The sequence below is a fragment of the Ruditapes philippinarum genome, unplaced genomic scaffold (genome assembly GCF_026571515.1).
Source record: "Ruditapes philippinarum isolate M1 unplaced genomic scaffold, ASM2657151v2 ctg26_1_1_1_1, whole genome shotgun sequence".
In the NCBI taxonomy this organism is placed as follows: Eukaryota; Metazoa; Mollusca; class Bivalvia; order Venerida; family Veneridae; genus Ruditapes; species Ruditapes philippinarum.
The window spans coordinates 295,347-317,688 of record NW_026865626.1 but is presented as its reverse complement, the minus strand read 5'-3'; the positions used below and the strand labels follow the sequence as shown (position 1 = coordinate 317,688).

The 22,342-nt window shown below is 34.4% G+C and overlaps 1 protein-coding gene across 2 annotated transcripts; it reads right to left on the bottom strand.

The window, feature by feature from the left end:
• Positions 1 to 1,646: 1,646 nt before the first annotated feature.
• Positions 1,647 to 19,772, bottom strand: LOC132729821 (sushi, von Willebrand factor type A, EGF and pentraxin domain-containing protein 1-like). 2 transcript variants are annotated; one of them, XM_060715649.1, is made up of 8 exons: positions 19,721 to 19,772; positions 14,795 to 15,088; positions 10,142 to 10,321; positions 9,779 to 9,892; positions 8,853 to 9,098; positions 7,176 to 7,379; positions 3,580 to 4,118; positions 1,647 to 2,159 (listed from the first exon to the last, which is right to left on the bottom strand). In XM_060715649.1, exons 1-7 carry the CDS (start codon positions 19,755 to 19,757, stop codon positions 3,949 to 3,951), a joined length of 1,245 nt encoding a protein of 414 aa, XP_060571632.1. In that variant the 5' UTR covers positions 19,758 to 19,772; the 3' UTR covers positions 1,647 to 2,159; positions 3,580 to 3,948. The 2 variants fall into 2 exon arrangements, with proteins under 2 accessions (XP_060571632.1, XP_060571631.1); XM_060715648.1 differs by lacking the exon at positions 19,721 to 19,772 and having other exon boundaries at positions 14,795 to 15,209.
• Between the last annotated feature and the right edge of the window lie 2,570 nt (positions 19,773 to 22,342).

Genomic DNA, 22,342 nt, shown 5'->3' with positions numbered 1-22,342 from the left:
CACAGTGAAATATTCCTTAATCAAAATTTATGTAACGTTCATTTGTTAATTAAACAAACACTGATTGATCAATTTATTACCGACTGGTTTAGTAGAATGCAACTATCAAATAAAGGCAAACTCTATAACTTGTTTAAATTTCAGTTTGAGCGTGAAGACTATTTGACATCATTGCCAAAACACTTATACTTACCTATTCTCAAGTTTAGGACTGCAAATCATAAATTCCCAGTTGAAACTGGCCGTTGGTTTAATATCCTATATGTTAATAGAAAGTGTCCACTATGCCAAAATGACTTAGGTGATGAATTCCATTATTTGATGGTTTGTAATTATTTCACCGAAAAAAGAAAGCAGCTTATTCCAAATTATTTTCACAGTTATCCAAATATCATTAAATACCAAGAACTTCTTAAAAGTAGTAACAGCGAAATCCTAAAAAATCTTAGCATATTTATAGCGCACATCATGAACAAATTTACACGTTAGTTTTACTTTTTGAAATAGTATTTTACTCAGACAGTCAATGACATTCCATAGTAACAGTAATGAATGACGTAAATAAGTTTTACACGCTTTCCAAGTGCTTCACTTTATCTCCTATAGAAATTAGACAGTTAAATATCGCTGTCCCCTTTCTAGTTGTATTACATGTACTATTTTTCGCTTGATTATCTATCATACTTGACGTAAAACATGTAATTGTTTTCTATTTGATACCCACACATGTATTTATTTACTCGATTATTGTAATGTCTGTTGTTACAAATGTAACCTTGACGATATATATCGTAAAAGAATGTTGTATTATATTGTATTGTATTGATATATAATTAGAATTATTAGAATAATACAAAAGAGTCATCACAATCATTTCATTGTTCTTTAAACGTGTTCCCTTATTTCATACTATTCAATCTTTTGAAAAAAGCTTATAGAGTGTTTCTCCCGGATGGCAGTATGTGTCGTATCTCTTTTGCTAAAGGTTAGTTTACTTTATCACGACTCCAAAAGATGAAGAATATGTTCGTTTACATTTATTTTGTAGTGGCCTGATATTTCGTTTTCATCACCCTTGTTATGTGGATTGCTTGTGTAGTTTAAATTACTTCCTTTTTACCTGACAATTTTTTTTCTTTGTTTTACTATTACAATGCATGAACAAGGGATGGTGTTTTATTCATTCAATTTAAACATTTCTTGGCCACAATTGGTACATTAATAGCTTTTTTCGACATTTGACGGAAAGGGCCGAGCTTCCAATTCTCTTTAATTCATTACGCGCAGAGAATGTCTGTTTTGATACATTTCATATTCACAAAGAGCAAACACACTGTTTCTATTCTATTTTATGCATTTTTTCTAAAATAAAACATCTTTTATTTTGTTTATAATCTGACGCAATTAAAGATGGTGCTAGACGTTCAACGGCAATCAATGCGGTGTCACATTTCAATATAGGTGTTTTAATTTAAAGATCATGTAACACATCTTTTTCATAAATATGATGCTTAAATTAAGATTTGTCAATATTGTAAGTTCCAATAAGCATTATTTATAAAAATATTACCGAATTTAACATTTCCTGTAAATAAAGGGAGGCAATTAGAAATTTTTTTTTATAAATTCTAAGTCAAATATTCCAATAAGAAATGAATGCATATAATTTATTGATTTAAATATAATGTGAACAAATTTTTACAGTACACATTTTACATATTCTTTGATGTTTGAAAATTGTTTTATTTGCATAATTATATACATATATAATTTTTTGCAAGTGTGGTATACACACAGTCATCTTCCGACGTCCCTTCGCGGCGTGCACGTCGCTCGGAAGGCATAGGTCACACCAGATGGGTGACCTAGTTAGTTCAACTAGCTGGTGTGACCTAACCAATGGCGAAGGGTGTGGCCCTAAAGAGAGCTGCTGCTCCCGGAAGAGGTGCCTTTCCTCTATTGTGTACCATCGTTCAGGAAGCGAGGAACTGGGTCCTAGAGAAGATCTACGACGAAAGACGGCATGAAAAGACCTCCGTTAGGGCTCTACGATCGACGACGTTGCAGGCGAAATAAGTCCTCCGTTGCAGGCTCCAGAGGCCGATAGTCTGGGACATATGGGAAACCGGCGCCCAGTTTAAATAAAACTTAAAACACAACTAGAACTCCGCGAGTCGGATGTGTCGCCTTGTGAACAATGTAGTTTAGGAGAAATGACCAGGACAAAAATGAAATATGAAAAATAACAAAGGGCAATAACTAAAAAAATAATAAGTGCAGAGCAGCAGTTTCTGTGCACTGCACTTCTTATCAATAAGATCTATCATTCTATGATGTTTCAAGTCCATAGCTTTCATACTTGAGGAGAAATGACCAGGACAAAAATAAAGTAAGAAAATCAACAAAGGGCAATAACTCAAAAAATAAGAAATGCAGAGTATCAGTTCTTATGCACTGCACTTTTTCTTAATGAGATCTATCATCCTATGAAGTTTCAAGTCCATAACTTTTATACTTTCGGAGAAATGGCCTGGACAAAAAAATTAAGTATGAAAATTAACAAAGGGCCATAACTCAAAAATACCAAGAGTACCGATTTTTGTACACTGCACTTCTTCTTAATGAGATCTATCATCCTATGAAGTTTCAAGTTCATAGCTTTTATATTCAAGGAGAAATGGCCCGGACAAAATTAAAGTATGAAAATAAACAAAGGGCAATAACTCAAAAAATAAGAACTGCAGAGTACCGGTCCTTGTGCACTGCACTTCTTCTTAATGAGACCTATCATCCTATGAAGTTTCAAGTCCATGGCTTTTATACATTAGGAGAAATGGCCCGGACAAAAATAAAGTATGAAAATTAACAAAGGGCAATAACTCAAAAATTAGGAAGTGCAGAGTACCGGTTCTTGTACACTGCACTTCTTCTTAATGAGATCTATCATCCTATGAAGTTTGAGTCCATAGCTTTTATATTTAAGGAGAAATGGCCCGGACAAAATTAAAGTATGAAAATAAACAAAGGGCAATAACTCAAAAAAATAAGAAATGCAGAGTACCTGTTCTTGTGCACTGCACTTTTTCTTAATGAGACCTATCATCCTATGAAGTTTCAAGTCCATGGCTTGTTATACATTAGGAGAAATGGCCCGGACAAAAATATAAAGTATGAAAATTAACAAAGGGCAATAACTCAAAAATTAGGAAGTGCAGAGTACCGGTTTTTGTGCACTGCACTTCTTCTTAATGAGATCTATCATCCTATGAAGTTTCAAGTCCATAGTTTTTTTAGTTGAAGAGAAATGGCCCGGACAAAATTAAAGTATGAAAATTAACAAATGGCAATAACTCAAAAAATAAGAACTGCAGAGTACCGGTCCTTGTGCACTGCACTTCGGGTTATTGAAAGAAGCATGCATACCAAGTTTGAAGTCAATCAGACTTATAGTGACTGAGTTATGTTCCGGACAAGCTTTAGGGGACGCCGACAACGACGCCGACAACGACGCCGCCGACACAGACGCCGCCGACACCGCCGACAAAAGTAACCCCTATATGTCACTTTTCAAGGCGACACAAAAAAGTATACACACAGTAACAATATCAATCACAAAACATACAGGATCTTTAAAAATTGCATGTATATGATTTAAAGAACAACACAAACGCTAATGCACACATGTCAAAGTTTTGAGACTCTGGTTTATTGATAGCAACTGCTATAGCATAAGCACCACTTACCATCGACGTCCCGATATAGCGTCCATGTGCACTCACTGAATGATCGATGTAATCGGATTAGAAATGGGACATAAACAGATATATTGTGCATTTGTATATTTTATCACATTTTATTTATTAAGAAAGCTGTTTGTCTTTGTCTGTTTTTGTCTATTATAGTTGCATTTATTAATAAAATTATACTTTCGCAAAGTTGTTACGTTTATTAACATTTGATGGAAACGTTTTCGGATTTACAATCATTCGGATAGTGCTCACATAATGAATTAAATCCAGATTTCTTGAGAAGAGCAATGTAGAATTTTCCTATGGAATCTCTGTCTCCCTGTTCAGTACACGTTGAATATGTGTTGATGTTGTTGCTGGGAAACACTTCTAGAAAAGATAGAATTTGGTAAAATTAGAACAGAACAGAACAAAATCTTTATTGTAGACTTGAGCTCTACGCTCCTCGTCTATATAAATACAATACATAAAATACAAAAGTCAAATCAATTATAGCATGAGTACAGAGAGAGATAAATAAACTTTCTGAATAACATTTTATGTGTAACAGAAACTAATGCAATTCGTGAGTACAAATCGCCACAGTAACTCTGGCAATTTTTGAATATAACGTATTTAATGTTGTTGTTTTTTAACAAATGTCACTAGTGAAGGTTATACAAAACATAAAATTACAGCAGTTCGTTGGATCTGATTTTTAAAGCACAATTAAGATAACATGCTAATTTGTTTAAAACATCTATGTTTGTGACTGACATTAATTCAAGAAATTTTAACATGCTAGGTCGTTCATAATAATAATTGTCTATGTAACGTTTCCTAATCCATTTATACTTGGGACACATAATAACAAAATGGAACTCATCTTCAATATCAGAAAAATTACATATTTCACGACGTCTTTCAGTTCTTTCAATTCTATTTTGTCCATACCTTCCTGTTTCGATGCGTAATTTGTGATTTTAGATCATACAAAACTAATCTATATTTCGTACAGTGAAAGACATACTATCACTTAGAACTAACATACTATGCATTCTATCTTTTATCCAATGAGTCCATAATGAAGATAAATATAGTTATTTATGAATTTGTCCCATTTGTGTTTTTAAAATGACAAAGTATTGAATCACAGTACGAAACATTATAGCAAGAGGGTGACTAGTCTGAATTACCTGCCCCTAAATGCTTACACAGAGGGCCAGTCACACGCTAAAAATGGCTTCCACTATTTGAATGCTTAAGTTAAGGGGACTTTATTATATATCGATCATCTTGAAAACACATGTTTTTCAATCAAAGCTCCATGTCATTGTTTTTATTAATGTTATGGTTTATACGATAATCGGATTGAATTACAGTCAATGAAGGGAAATAATTTAGGATACTAGTAAAACAGACGTAAAGGTAATTTCGGATAAAAGGACATTTAAAAATCGTTTCATGCAAGATGTTTTCTTCTCGGAAACGATATGTATAAATATGAAATTGTAGATAAATAATAAAACAGACAGTGAAACTATATTTTAGAAAGATCATCATCGTAAATTAAGAAAGACTAAAAAAGAAGCGCCTATGCAGAGTATTCATGCATTTACTTCTTTAGGGACTAAAATTCCAGCAACAAAACAACATGTCACATTTAGAATCATACTACTCAAACATGGTCCTTATTCCTGGTCGCTTAAAATTACTTTATATAGACCTACGCCACAAAAAAGAGAATAAAAAACGGGGCTTCAAATGTGGTAAAGCGGGCGGATGTAAGCAAGATAGCACACATATTTGTATTCATTTAACTTACATTCAAATTTGTTAATGCCAATGATCTTTACTTATTTACTTTAATATAATTCAAATAATGACATAATTATGTAGATACAAATGTACCTATTAGAAGTCATCTAAACAAAAATGATTAAATATGTATGCAAAGATTTAATATTTTGTAAATTAAAGTTTTTCTATAAAGTTTTTTTCCTTGGACCTTTTTTTCTCTTTTCTGTTTTACCATCAACATGACCGTTGGTGGCAAGTGATCACTAAAATCGATAATTGAGTTTCAACTATAAATATTTTCTAGCAAAATATCTATCCCCTTTTGTCTGAAATAAAAGAAACGGTTAATAAACAATTTCCGTACATTAAGTTTAGGCCTGTTCCTGATATTTTATATGCATATATTGATTAAGAAATATTCAAAAGGAACGATTTCATATCGGCTTATAAGAAGATCTCAAGATCAGTTAAAATGAATGAAATATCACAAGAAATTAAAATTGAACCGCTGAAACAGTTGTTAGTAAAGAGGATTCGTGAACGTTGCGAGAGTTAAGAAAAGAAATCATCATTGTGGTGTAGCTTTTTACAATTATAGTGAAGTTATGATATATGTTTGATTCATTTTATGAGGAGCAAAGAACAAAATGAATTACTCACGGATAGGATTGACAAATGTCTCAATGTTTTGAAATTTAGGAAAAATGTACCTTCAATACTTAGTGACTCCATCTAGAAATTTTATATCGTACACATGAAGGTCTGCTTCAAACAAAAGTACTAACATCGGGGGAAAATAATGAAAGAAATGCAACTTAATTAATATTTGCTAGGTAAATTGTCCGTTGTTTCATGGTTGAAATGTGATGACTGCCAGGTTTGAGGATAAAATGTACACTATACATAACATGTACATTAATTTGTAATAGATTGATTAATTCGTTCAACTATGTAAATACATTTTCCAGATTTATGTATATAAAAAAACACATCCATATAACTATATGAATGAATATAGATATTTTAGCTTTTTGTTGTTACGTGAGATATCATAAGAATAATGACTGACGACTGACTATCATCACATATCCGGATTTGTTTTCAAAATTTATGTTCAGTTTAAATCATACACAAAGCTGCGTAATCTGATAATTCATTAATTATTTCATATGATTTTAATTGTATTTACTGCCTACAAAAATCTAAACATTTTTACACATGATCAATTTTATTAAAATCTTTAATACTTCAAACATCGCATAAGGGATGACCATTATTGGCGTGTGCCAGGCTCATTATACACCAAGCAAGAGAATAACTTGGTAAAATTGTACAGACAAATCGTACAATTGGAAAGCAAACCACTACAAAGATTCTCCTTTAAATTTTATGTTGCCCGTTCGTTTACAAACATTTTAGTAATGATTGAGGGCCAATCTAACGATAATATCTCACCTGTCAGTGGAATAATGACATGATGAAACACTTACAATTTATTTTACAAGCAAAAAAAATGTTCGAAATAACTCAAATCTTAAGATAAACTAAACAGTTAAGTCACAAATGAATACAATGACTCAATCATGATATAATATTTACATGTAAATATATTATAAATAAAATCTTATAGTGAAGATACTTATTTACTTTTTGAATAACATTTCTTGACGGGCGTTGAGGGCAGCCAATTTCCGGTTGCTCCGCAGATATAGAAATGGTCCGGTTTAGATCCTGGTGGCAGAGTGTAGTCAGCTTTACAAACAAAGACACATGCTCTGGTATAATCTGTTGTCCAGTTGTTACACACAACAATACCGTTAGCTGGAGGCTCCATATCCTTACACGGTCGCGCTTAAAAAAAAAACACACACAACAAAATATACATGTATGGAAATTATGAATATAATATACTTTGATTTGAAATTTATAAGAAAGCACAAAAGCTGTTCAGCTAAGGAGACAATGTGAAAGCTGATAATAAAAATTGGGGGCATGTTAAGGATGAGCAGGTTGAAATATAAAGAAAAAAATGAATTAATTGTAAATTAATTAATTGTTCAATTATGTAAAAATTTAATTTTGTTATAACAAAATCCAATCAATAATAATAATGAATAAGTCATTTTAGACTTTTTGTTGTTACGGAATATTTGATGTAATGATACGAAATATAATATTGGAATGTTTTCAAAATTATCCTTAAAAAGTAAAGGGAATTGTAATTATTAATTATTTAAAGAAAAATTGTATTTAACGCACAAAAATCTGTAAATTTCTTCAAAGTATGAATTTATAAAATATAACTTCATCGATAAGGAATAGTATTTTGGTTTGAGCAGGCTCATTATAAAAAAGAATAATTTAAAAAAAACATCTTACAGTTAAAAAAATCTAAAGATTCTCGCATGTAAATTTTCAATTTGCGCTAGTTTAAAACCTTTAGCATAAGATTGGAATGATAACGATAAATCTACTTCTGAATATGAGTTGATCCTTAGAAATAAAGAAAAAACAGTCAGAAATAACTTTTAAGGGAAAACTAAAGTTAAGTCAGCAGAATAAAATCAACTGAAAATATTATGTAAGTTAATAACTAATCATATAAAAACTATTCTGTTTGAAATAACATTATTTGAAGTTTGAAGGAGCCTTTCTTAAAGAAATGGACCAGTTTTATAGTGGCAAGTGTTATCACTTTAGCAACAAAACAATCTAAAATCTGATCTCCGGACCCGCCGACGCGGGGCGCACCGTGGAAAAAAAAAAGCTATCATTATAAATTTCGTAATAGTCGATGCTTAAAAAAAACTAATCGTCTTGACAGTCAGATTCTAACGTTTATCTATTATTCGTTGAAACCGAAAGTGGAACCAGGCAAGCCTACAAGTCCGAGCTAACTAACAAGATTCTGTGCTGTTGGCCAACTTACTTAATGCGCACCTTGATATCACCAAAATTGATAAATAAGACAGGTTATTAAGTCCATTTAAAAATCCTGGAGATTTAGAGTTAAAGACAGACTAGATTGTACTGATAAATAAACCAAGCATTTCCGGTTAGATATTGTGTTTAAATGTTTAAAGCGCGTGCTTCTTTTCAATTTAAAATGGATTTGTTTTTGTAATAGGTAAGTTGTAATGGATAATCTTAAGCTGTCAATTTGGATCCTATGTGTAAAACTCTAATTCTAGCTTGCATTTTTAGGATCTTAGTTATTACTTGGGTTTTAAGTTGTAATTTTGGCTTTTCAGCATTTAAGTTTGAATGATGAAGCCTTTTTAAAAGTGGGTACTCGCGTTTCATGAAGTGAATCAAAATTCTTACGTTTAACTGAAATTTTGAATTTACATTCAGTCCGATAACCATTTGACGGTTTCACTGCTGCAAAATGTATGTAAAACTCTCCCCATGGAAACTCGTGCGAATTTGTTTGATAATTCTTCGTGATATGAACAGGTGTACCGTGAGGGTCCTCAAACACGGGTTCATGCCATGTTTGTAAGCTTGTCATATTTTCTGTAATTATCATCCTGTCTCCAGGACATCGCATAACGACTGGGGGCTGAATATCTAAAGTATTTAGACGATGTATAAATAAGTGTACATTTACCAATATCTATGTCTTCAAAACTTCTGAATACACTGATGTGGAGTTTACACAATTGTTTGCATATAGACTATTCACAATTTGTTTGTAACTGGAATTTCAGCTCGGGTAACCTAGCTTTGATATAAAAACATAATATAGTTTACAATAATACAGTAATATTTACCCTGATCAGAGCGACATAATTTTATGTATCAAACATTTAAGCTTATTGTAGCCTATCTATATGTTCTATGCAAAATGATGTAAATCAAGTTCTTATATTACGTTTGAATGTTTTATTTCAAATGTTTTTCTAGTCGTTGATATGTTTTTGTTTTTAAGTCATATATAATTATTCATTTAAACATTTCTAGTTCAAAGTAAAGAATTTTATGAACAAAACGGTTTTTGTTTTGTTTAATCTTTAACTTCTGATTTGTTTTAAATATTTGAAATAGCTCGTTTAAATCCAACAAGCCTCGTCACTTTTCTTAAAATTATCTGCAAAGCGGTAAAGTTTTATGGCATTAATCAAGGTTATACTGGAACTTAAAATTTCGCTTAAAAGTACGGAAAATGACGATCTTTTCCGAAGTTTAACGAGCTTATGATTGATTTTATTCTTTAATTTGATCAAAATATATGTAAATCCTAACTTTACCAACGTCACAAATGTTTCCAGTCCACCCTTTACCGCACACACACTTGTAACCGCCTAACATATTAGTACATGTTGCTCCGTTCTTACAAGGGCTACTATTACAAGATACCGCATCTGAAAAAAAAATATCTACACCTATTCAACTATGTTGTACAAAATAACGATTTAAGGAAAAATCGTTGAAAGTTGAAATTCCTAGATAGGCAAATGTAATATCAAATCACAAGATAATCACACTCTTAAGCTATGATGTCATTATCATGCTTAAAACTGACAACATCTAGTGTAAGAACCAAGAGTTTTTACGTGTTTCCGACGACGAACTAGTTAGTGCCAGGATTTTAAATGTTTTTAATATCTTACACAGACAAGTTGGAGAACTCCCAGACCAGGATCCATATCTAGTGCAGGTTCTTTGATAATTTCCTTTCAAACCATAACGCGGCAGACATTTATAGGTAACTCTTGCATTGTAAGTATACCTGTCGTCATTCGTTGAGAAATCGCCGTTTAAAATGGAGCTAGGCCGTCCACATTTTACCTCTGAAATATGAAAGATAAAAACGGAAACGGAAGTTTAAAAACAATAACCATAATAATATTGAAATCTAGGTCAACCTTTTTTCTATTTCAGAAATTTAATCTGCAAAATTTTTACGAGTTGGACAAGTGCTATGCTTTAAAATATCTTGGGGTTTTTGTAATATTTTATTGTGCATTTATAATAAAATATGTGTGTGAAAAAATTTATTTAAATTAGAATGATGTAACAGAATAGCCTAGGGGATAAAAAGCAAAAAGACAAGGAAGTTTAAAAATGTATTAAATATTATTATTACTTATAAGCCCTTTATGTTGTTGTTGTTTTTGTTGTGTTGTTTTTTGTGGCTTTTGTATTTAGAAATATAAAGAATTTAAAGTATGTTTAGACTTAAGCCATAATTTTGGTTTCGCTTTTTTAGAAATAATGTTTAATATTTGGTTAACTATGTCAAATTAATAGACAGTGAGAGAATCCCTTGAAAATCCCGTTTTTCATCTGGCAATTTTATTTTGCCTGATAAAATATATGTTTTGAAAATTAAATAAAAGCTTAAAAAATGGATTAAACTTTTATATATTTTTGTCTGAGAATTTGTAAGAATTTCAAATTTATTATGCCTAGCCCTTTGGACCTCAAAGCCTTAAGGAGCTCCTTTAAAGCCTTTTAATAATTTGTAAAATATAGAATATGAAGGCCCACTATTACTTTAATACTACACTAATTTTTTTCTTAACTGTGTTTGTATTTTTTTGGATCGGAATTGTCTTAACAGTTTAATAAAAGTCGTCCGAGATATTAAACTATACATGCATTTGATTGATTTTAAGTAACACAGACACCCTGTGACCAACCCTGGACATGTACAAAAACCCCACCTCATCTAATTTATAAGAATTATCACTATTTTTGGGATTACGCAATGACCACTACACCCTTCCCTGCCCTATCGTCCAGATAGAGCTTTCAAGTATTTTATCTGGCAGTCTATGCAAGCATATAGAGTGGCTACTTAAATTCCTACGCGTATTTGCATAGCACTATATGCCGGTATTTCCTCAAGCAAAGAGGGTGTAAAACTGCAGCTTAGATTTAATTTTGCTTCACTAAAGGTTTTCTTATTACTGTTAAACAACCCTATCCTCCCATTTATGCACTGGTTCCAAGTCAGATGTCAGTGACAGTATGAGGTTTGTTTTGAGACTCCTGCATCATCTACATAAACATCTATACATATCTACTAGCTGAATTGCATGAGCATCTAGAGGACTTTTTATCCCAATTAAAAGGCTCTATCCAGCGACTTACAAATTCTTTTATTGACACATAAGCAACAACATTAGGAAAAAGCTCTGTTACTATGATGTCAATAATTAGAGTTTGTTTTCATAATGGCATTGTTATAAAGCCAAAGGATTCAATCTTAACAATCAAGCTCAAGCAATAACAAGACCATTATAAAAAACGTTAGTTATTGACATTTTTGTGTGGCGTTAGCTTCATAATGGCCATGCATGTCTGAATCTTATAAAGGCCGACTTTTCTCGTGATGGATGTATTTTTTATAATGGCCGCGTTTTCTATCCATAATGTCAGGGTGAAAAGTATCAGCTCTAAATTTGAAGTGGTAATGTGTCAATATTGGACACTTAATTAATAATGCATATTATAAAACTCATATTGAATCATAAACCTCCGAACACTAGGCCAGACTGAGACGAAAGATAAAAGTGTTTTATCGCTTTATCGCCCTGTCACTTTGTCATCGAATAAGATGCAATGGTCATGACTCCAAACTCTGGTAAATGCTAGTTTCATTTTATTTACAGGAAACCCTAAGCCACGCACTTTCTGAATAATTAACATAAAAAGCAAAAAAAAAAAAACTATTATATTATGCAAACGCTTCGGCTTAAAAAGTTATAACAGTAACTTTTAATTGAAGCCGGTACAAAGTAGAAAACGGTCAAACTGTTCTACTGAACAGATAAGCTACAACATGTACATCAAGGCTAAAATTGCTCAAGAGTTTTGTATTTGTAACTCATTAACACACTACTACTACTACATGAAATTGTATGAATATACGTACTAAATTCAAATGAAAAAAGTTTGCTTTGTATTAACACACTTGTGCTTTATTCATTTTAAAACAAATAAAGGTGTTTGAATATTCAGTTAAATATTTCATATTTGCATAGGTTTTGTGATCCAGATACTTTCCAATTTCTTAATATTACACAAAATAGCTAGGCCTTTGCAATTTTGAAATGAGAATAGAAAGTAATCAAAAGTAATCACGGTTGCCGATGATTAAATGCATGTACAAATAATGTTATTTAGTCAATCCCTGAAGAAAATTTATCCATTGTAAATGTTTAAGAATAAGGATTCTTGCATATCAGACTGATGTTTCCGTGAGTTTGACCCATGCCGGAAATTTCATCTTGCATAGGGGGGTGGGGGGGGGGTGGGGGTGCCAGATGAGTCGCGTGCTGTACAATGGCGCGCTCAGGATGACGTCATTTTACCGTTATGAATGAATTTGTAATTCATACGCTGTTGTAAGAAAGCAGTTACGGTTGTAATTATATAAATTTTCATTGAAATTATAGATAAAGAATTCAAAATATAATTGAATATGGTAGAATATGCAAGAAAAAATATCTGACATATGTTTGCGGTTCGGATCGGAATATCCGTCCCTCGGTCACCCACCCATGGGCGGGTCACCTCGGGACGGATATTCCGATCCGAACCGCAAAATACATGTATGACAGATATTATTAATAATAACGACTTAATGACTTACTTTTTTAAGTAATTTGCACAAGGTCTGATTATGGCTACTAAAACCCATAAGCTGTGGTAAAGTTGAGTGATATGTTTCTACAAGTAATGATCCAAGACACAACTAGGTACACTTATATAATTAAGGCACCGCTTGTCTTGCAGTTATCCTTACTCCCAACATTACTAAATGTTCAGAGACTGAGTCTCCGTTAAACTTCTCTTCCCCGACCATTACTTAATAGGACATAGCCCTTCCTTTAACTACCATTACCACCACTATTACTAGCTGGTAGAGGCAGAACCTAAGTCCCCAAGACATTCATCATCAACGTCAACATTATTTAATCTGAGAGCGAACTTCCCATACAAAACGTTATAGCCTCAGGCGCATGATCAATGGGCAGAATTGTAGAAGAGTTATCGTATGACTGGTATGATTGCTTATCAGTTCTTACCACCACTACTTCTCCACCACTACTTCTCCACCACTACTCCCTAATCTACTTATTTTTTTCTGTATTTATCACCCCCCTAAAAATGTATGGACCAATAATTCTACTGGTATTTACAGACAGATGATTTGACTTCTTGGATACTGTTGGGATCACTAATGTTAATTTCAAGCCCCTCCTAACATGCCTAATATTCCTCCAAACCTGACTTGTTATAAAACTAGCCACGCTAATAAACGCTAAGGACTTTTTCAGCTCAGGCATATAACTTGTTTGCCGAAAAACGTTCAATATTCACCAGTTTTTCAATTGCGTTTCAGCTGGTTCTTGTGGGATTTGAAAATGATAGTGCCGTGTTAGCTTTTTATAGAATTAAACTACTTTCTTCATATACGAACCGCAAAGCCAGTGTGTGGGCTTCTACAGGGTAAACAATGTATGATATATTTCTCAACTGTCAGTGTTTAAAACTGCAAAATTTAACTTATTGGTAAGAATTGACCGTTGATACATAAAGAAAGGACAGCTTAATAAATAATGTTTTTCGGTGCCTAAATCATCTAGGTCACAAAGTGTGCACTTTCTGTCATTGAATACTGTTCCGTCCCACCTGCCGGTTTCAACAGGAAATTTATGATTAGAAGACCGAAATTTAAACAAATTTAATGCGTCACTATGCGGCAATAAGTTGAAATATGATTCAAATTCTTATGTGGATTTAAATGAATTATATATTTTGCCTTTATTAGAAGATTGCAAATTCCCGTACCATTGTTGCTTGTATACTGATCTATTAACGTGAGTTTTACCAATGCACGTGTATTTAACGGTATATTTGTAACCACAGGTATGAACGGCCAGCTAAATCAAGTATTCTCTTAACGTACGAGGTCCATTTAAAAGTTGCGGTTTGACGATTTACCATATATGTATAAAGTTTAAACGATAACTTGTTATGGTCACCAGATAGTAAGCGTGTCCAAAATCCTATCATCCTGCTTTTAACTACAACTGAGATAGGATACCTTCCCAATTCACCGTGTAATATATAAATAGGTGTACCTATAGGAGTAACAATAACCATATTTGATATTAAAGGCGTGGCTTAATCTATCTTGTAGACTTGCTTACTATATAGATACGTAGACTTAGTCTCTTAATTGGTTGTCCAATTTAAATACTACCATTCATTCACTCATTTTAGAATTTGATAAAAGCAATTACACTTACCATCTTTACAACATTGTCCTTTGTATCTGTTTGTGCAAGAACAATATCCATTTAATATGTAAGTTCCACCGTTATAACAGTATGTATTACAGCTCTCGCTTTCGTCAAAGAATTGACTGTGATAATCATAGTCCATATTGCAGTCAGCCATACATAGTCTCATTTCATGGACGAGTTCGGCATTACAACAAAACAGCCGGTCTCGCTTACGAGTCCCCCCTGCGCATGAGCGGCTACAATCTGACCATGCATTCCATGGAAACCATTCACATCTACTGATATGTGAAGGACAATCTACAGCAAAGGATAAAGATAAAACGTTATATAATAATACTAATGTTAAAAAAGTTGTAAAACTAACAGATACCATATTTTTGTCCTATATAACTCAAGTCCACTTTTGGTTTAAAGTCGTCTATTCAAAGCTGAAATTATCTATAAAATAGTATTAAATAGGTCAATCAGATTATATGGTGTACCTAGAGAAACATTATGTAACATCCTTGTCTTATTTTATTGGGATGAGTTATCTTGAGTGTCTTTATATGCGGATTTAATGTATATCAATTTTCCTACCGTATATCAATAGCACCTAAGACATTCATAGGGTACTATAGTTTACTAAAATAATTTGCGATTCGTGGTCTAATAAGATATAACTTTTATTTCAATAAAACATGTACACGTACACAATGTAAAAACAATAAAATTCAAGAAAAGGATTGAGTAGAAAACTAAACTAAAAGTAAAACTCTTTTTTCCAGAAACACGCGGTAAAGCCAAAACAAAATTAACAGAACCTCTCTCTCCGTATTAACAGTTAAACATTTTCTAACTGTTAAACATTTTTCTATAATCATTCAAAAATAACTGGACAGAGGAGTGCAGTCCTCATCATTGTTTGCGTTGCAGAGTGACTAAACACACGCTATATATATTGATTTAATACACTTGTTACTATATATAGTAACAAAATTGCCTGTGATTTCAACTGATTATGAGTGTCACGTGACCTATTTAATTATGAGTTTGCGGCCCGGGGCCGAGAACTAGTTATCAGCCCGCAGAACATGTGCACGTGCACAAACTGAAACAATGACGTCATATTTTACGTCATGAAACAGTTAACGTAGGTTGACAGCACATCGTATTTAGTACAAACACATTTTTGTTAAGTACTGTTGAAATTTGAAGAAATAATACGACAAATTCAATCCGAAAAAAAAAATGAAAATAAAACTTGCTTCTTTGAACACACAAACAGTTAACATCTCCGTACAGAACACAAGAATTTCAACCAAAGAACTTCAAAGTAGATTTCTATTTGTTGTTGTTGTTTTTTTTGTTTTTTTTTCTTTTTTAAAAATGCTACTATTAGATCTACCAAGTGTATTAAAGACATTAATACACGTCAGAGTAGGGCCGGAAGGTGATAATCGGCCCTGAATGAATAATGGCCCTCGGGCTAAAGCCCTCGGGTCCATTATTCATTTTGCGGGCCGATTATCACCTTCCGGCCCTCTCCTGCCGTGTGTTAACCCCTTAATATTACTGACAGACTTGGTGGAATATCTCAATCAACACAATCAGTTATTTAACATACAGGTCGAATTCGCTATTCCTTTCATTATCTGTTTACATCAATATTGACAAATAGGGGTGTCGATAATTCTTACACAAAATCATACTATTTATCGCTTTAATATTCAATTACTCATTTCTTATCTGTTCAGAGTAATAGCGTAGTGATAGAGTGTTCTCTTTGTGATAGTAGAGACCCTGGTTCGAATTCTTGAAAAGGCATTTTTTCTTTTCAACACTTTTGTTTTTAAATCTTTTAACAACGAACCACATTTCAGTTCTCCTGAATTTCATCCACATAATCCTATTTGAGAACATGTACTTTTACACAAATTCGCATTCAGCAGGTTAAGTTACAGACAACATAGTCGTGATGAGGGTGATAAATGAACAATTAATAGAAGAAAAAATAAATTGAGCAAAATTTTTTAAATATGGCGAATGGAATTCAGACTTTCAAACAGAATAAAATTCTTAATTATGTCAATCTTTTTAAATGTTCGTGAAGTTGCTAATCTGCCTAGCAGATTAGCAGCCACGAACATTCTTACATTCTTTTATACCGTCAAATTTCCAAACTTAAAAGCGCTGCGCATTTTGCACACGTCAAAGCTGGGGCCACATAATCGGATAGCTTCGTTCATAGCCGTCTGGTCCATTGAATTTATCGAAACATTTTTCGTTGGAAAAAAACGGCGATAATATTGATGTTTATTTCGGCTGTTGCGTTGTTTATATTACCGTTGAAGTTTAAAATTGACCATTATCGTGAAGAATTATATCTTCTGTGTCGATGGACCAAAGGATTATGTGAAAATATTGGAAATGGAATAAAATACATGGTGATTATGACGGTAGGGGTGCGGATTTTTTCCGGCGAACATTTTTATCTTGTGTATTATTATAAATTTGAAATATGAAATTTTTTCAAAACGGCTTTTATTAAGTTTTTTTGATATATATGATCAGTACATGTGCTGGGATTGACAAATATGCATTTTATTTGGATTTTAAAGGCGTTTTGAGCTCCAAACCCCACATGTCTGTGATGTAGTTTACCTGCCGGCTTTATGGACAACGACCTACTTGTTCTTGAAATTGTGAATCAGTATTGCTTTTCAAGCGGTAAAAAATCTGCATTGCTCAAAATTGTGAAAGTTCGCCGCTGAGTGACTGTTTAAACGGTGACGAGAAGGTGAGCCTCCTATTAGAGTAAGTGGTTGCAACGGTTGTCCGTGGTCGCTAAGAACAGTCACTGGTTGCTATGTAAGTCATTGGTCGGTAGGAAAAGTCAATGGTTGCTATGGAAGTCATTGGTTGCTAAGGTGGTTCACTGGTTGCTATGCAAAGCCAGCGGTCGCTATGGAGAGATTATGACTGTTGTGGAAGGTCGGCGGTCGCTAGGGGAAGTCAGTGGTTGCTGTGGTAAGTCACTGATAGTGACGGACAGTCACTGGGTGCTTAAGAAGTCTATGGTGGCCATGGGAAGTCACTGCTTGCTATGCGAGACACTGGTCGCTGTGGGGAGACAGTGGTTGCAACGGTTGTCCGTGGTCGCTAGGAACAGGCACTGGTTGCTATGGAAGTCATTGGTTGGTAGGAAAAGTCAATGGTTGCTATGGAAGTCATTGGTTGCTAAGGTGGTTCACTGGTTGCTATGCAAAGCCAGCGGTCGCTATGGAGAGGTTATGGCTGTTGTGGAAGGTCGGCAGTCGCTAGGGGAAGTCAGTGGTTGCTGTGGAAAGTCACTGATAGTGACGGACAGTCACTGGGTGCTTAAGAAGTCTATGGTGGCCATGGTAAGTCACTGCTTGCTATGCGAGACACTGGTCGCTGTGGGGAGTCAGTGGTTGCAACGGTTGTCCGTGGTCGCTAGGAACAGTCACTTGTTGCTATGGAAGTCATTGGTTGGTAGGAAAAGTCTATGGTTGCTATAGAAGTCATTGGCTGCTAAGGTGGTTCACTGGTTGCTTTGCAAAGCCAGCAGTGGCTATGGAGAGGTAATGGCTGTTGTGGAAGGTCGGCGGTCGCTAGGGGAAGTCAGTGGTTGCTTTGGGAAGTCACTGATAGTGACGGACAATCACTGGGTGCTTAAGAAGTCTATGGTGGTCATGGGAAGTCACTGCTTGCTATGCGAGAAACTGGTCGCTGTGGGGAGTCAGTGGTTGCAACGGTTGTCCGTGGTCGCTAGGAACAGTCAGTGGTTGCTATGGAAGTCATTGGTTGGTAGGAAAAGTCAGTGGTTGCTAAGGTGGTTCACTTGTTGCTATGCAAAGACAGCGGTCGCTATGGACAGGTTATGGCTGTTGTGGAAGGTCGGCGGTCGCTAGGGGAAGTCAGTGGTTGCTGTGGGAAGTCACTGATAGTGACGGACAGTCACTGGATGCTTAAGAAGTCTATGGTGGCCATGGGAAGTCACTGCTTGCTATGCGAGACACTGGTCGCTGTGGGGAGTCAGTGGTTGCAACGGTTGTCCGTGGTCGCTAGGAACAGTCACTGGTTGGTATGGAAAACATTGATTGCTAAGGTGGTTCACTGGTTGCTAAGCAAAGCCAGCGATGGAGAGATAATGGCTGTTGTGGAAGGTCGGCGGTCGCTGGGGGAAGTCAGTGGTTGCTTTGGGAAGTCACTGATATTAACGGACAGTCACTGGTTTCTTAATAAGTCTATGGTGGCCATGGGAAGTCACTGCTTGCTATGCGAGACACTGGTCGCTGTGGGGAGTCAGTGGTTGCAACGGTTGTCCGTGGTCGCTAGGAAAAGTCAATGGTTGCTGTGGAAGTCATTGGTTGCTAAGGTGGTTCACTGGTTGCTATGCAAAGCCAGCGGTCGCTATGGAGAGGTTATGGCTGTTGTGGAAGGTCGGCGGTCGCTAGGGGAAGTCAATGGTTGCTGTGGGAAGTCACTGATAGTGACGGACAGTCACTGGGTGCTTAAGAAGTCTATGGTGACCATGGGAAGTCACTGCTTGCTATGCGAGACACTGGTCGCTGTGGAGAGTCAGTGGTTGCATCGGTTGTCCGTGGTCGCAAGGAACAGTCACTGGTTGCTATGGAAGTCATTGGTTGGTAGGAAAAGTCAATGGTTGCTATGGAAGTCAGTGGCTGCTAAGGTGGTTCACTGGTTGCTATGCAAAGCCAGCGGTCGCTATGGAGAGGTTATGGCTGTTGTGGAAGGTCGGCGGTCGCATATTTCGTGGCTTATTTGAAAATAATGACCGTTACGTTTTGGTTTTTTTTATATTGTGCATTGATCTTTTATACTGCTCCATACTTGTGTAATAAAATATGAAAAGAGGCTCTTTCGCACTTCTTTTTTTTTCACTATTCAGATTGTCCCTCATACCTTTTAAATTCAAGAGCAAATTTCGTAAACGAAACATGCATTAATATATCACAGGTTATCTCTCAAAGTATATAATATAAAGGAACATCACATTTTTCCCAATTATTTTAAAGGCGATTGTAACTGCAGAAACTTGAAATATAGCATGCAATTATATTTAGAAGCTCAAATATCTAATTTAATTTCAGATCCGAAACTAATGCTCCAAAACTATATTCAATTGTAGTACAAATGATTATATGATTAAAAGGGAGATAACTTTGTTACTCAGATATAACAAAGCCAAGCAACACGCCAGTGGATCATCATTGAATAGAACATTCACTATGCCCATACATTAAATTACTCAAACTAAATAACGATGAATAAAAAGAGACTGCTTTAAGTAAGCAGGCAATTTTCAAGAACATTTTTATATTCCTATTGTACTTATTCAAACCGCCCAGCTATCCGAGGTAAATTCTTTTTCAGTATAATTTCGGATATTTTATTCCCATTTTTCTCCTTTCAGTCCTGTATTTAATTTTTATTTAATTAATTCTGAAAATATCGGTTTTGTATTCTTGATTTTTCGTTTTGAGTTTGTTCATGTTTGCTCTTCACTTCAATGGAATTCTAATAAACCACATACTTTTTAAAATGTTAATTTAAATATAGTTGTTGCAAAATCATATAAAAGCTACTATCCTACACATTGTAGTTAAGCGTTTTTGAAATAAAATGTAAACAAAAGATAAAATTTCACCACAGGCTCGTACATTTAGATTAATACATGTCTTGTTCGAAAAAAATGACAAAAGAAACATCTGGGTAAAGCTTTTGCAATGTTTATCATGTTGTAATTTTAAACCGTTGCAACGTTTTATTTTGTAAATATTGACTTAAATTATCAACACATCAGTTAACTGGTTTATGAAAAGAAACAAAAACAATGAGGAACATATCTTGATAATCCGGTTTAAAACTGACATTTTTATATACAGTAGAACTTCCATGAGTCGAACTTCGATTAGTCGATTTTCTCGATGTGTCGAAGTAAAATGATAGTCCCGATTTTTTCCCTTATATATTCCTTATAAAAAGCTATTTATGAGTCGAGATTTTATGTGTCGAGTTTTTCGATGTGTCGAAGTTTTTTCGTGGTCCGTATAGAATAAATCTAGTACAATTTACAACAAATAAGTCGAAGTTCTTCTGTTATTTTGACACTTTCGATCTCGAGACATTTTCACACCTTTTTTGGCCGCGAAGACGATTTTCGATCAACTTTAGTGACATGTGTTAATTACACAGCCGAGTGTTCAAACAGCCTTTGTATGCGTTTAAATGTGTGAAAAAATGCTTTAATCATTTCTGTTTTAATTGCGGTAGCGGTTTTTTAAAGTACATGTGAACAGTAAGACCTATCATTTGTGTACTTCCGTGACCCGGTGTCGCGTGATAATCACACGCGAAATATTTACTATAAGCTGGTTTAGTTATTGCCCTTTCGTATTGTTACGCCTTTTGTAACTTCATTGTATACGTCAACAGGGAGTCCAAATCATTATCCGTGAAAAGTTACTTGACATGTCATATTTATCATTTTATAATGTAAAATATCAGATTAATGAATGAAAGAAAAACATGAAACAGGTTACGTTATAGATCTTATAATTAGGGCTAGTCACGGGTTGAAATTTTGTCATGAAATTCAGACCGATTCATGAGTCGAAGTCCCGATGTGTCGAAGTTTTTACGCAAGTCCCTCCAACTTCGACTTACCGAAGTTCTACTGTAGTAAGTTCTTTCTGCAACTAGCTGCTACATGTTCACGTGTGTGATAATAGGTGTGTGAAACATGTCAGACACTCACATTGATATTCCCATAGACTTACATTATAAGAAATAGTCCCTAATCCTACCTTACAATTGAGTTTTTATGCAAAAGATGTGACTTTGTTATCAGAATGAAATGTCTAACACATAAAAGTGTTCCTGTTATATAGGGGTAGCCAAACATTTTTTTTGCAAATGACTTCAAAGAGAAAGAGGATTACCCCCCCCCCCCCCATTTCATTGAAATTTTCTGCTGGTCACAGGACTGACATATACTTTTTATAAATGCAAATATCCAAGTCAAAATCATCATGGAGACTCGTGAAATATTTCATTTTCTTCAGAAAACAATGTAGTGTTACTTTCTAAATAAGTTTTTATACTATAAAATACCCCATTTTCATCCAATCACCTCATGTATAAATTGAATCATACGGTTTTCCCTGCACTTTTTTTCAGCCAATCGCTGGCCATTTTACAATGCGATACCCTGACCTTAGGTCAAAGTTATCTCGTGAAAACTGCATTTTTTACTTCTATGCCTATTGAATAACTGTAAAGAGACATGTTGATGGTTTTATGAAAAAGAAAAAAAAAAAAAAAAATTGATGGTTTTAGACCCGTTTATGTGGGAGAATATTTTAAAGAACAAAGTACACATTTAACATATGCTTGTTAGCAACTTATTAACCGGAAAGGGCCTAACAGAGAAGACTAGTTCATGGCCTGCTTAATAATAACGTCGTACATGGCTTGATTTTAATTTAATAATAACTGTAAAAAAGCTTATATCATAGGAATTCG

Coding starts and splice junctions, on each gene's coding strand:
- LOC132729821 (XM_060715648.1), bottom strand. CDS start 15,164: ATGGTATCTGTTAGTTTTACAACTTTTTTAACATTAGTATTATTATAT. Junction 10,322..14,794: donor AGGACAATGTTGTAAAGATG/GTAAGTGTAATT, acceptor TTCATATTTCAG/AGGTAAAATGTGGACGGCCT. Junction 7,380..8,852: donor ATTCAAAATTTCAGTTAAAC/GTAAGAATTTTG, acceptor TTTTTTTTTAAG/CGCGACCGTGTAAGGATATG.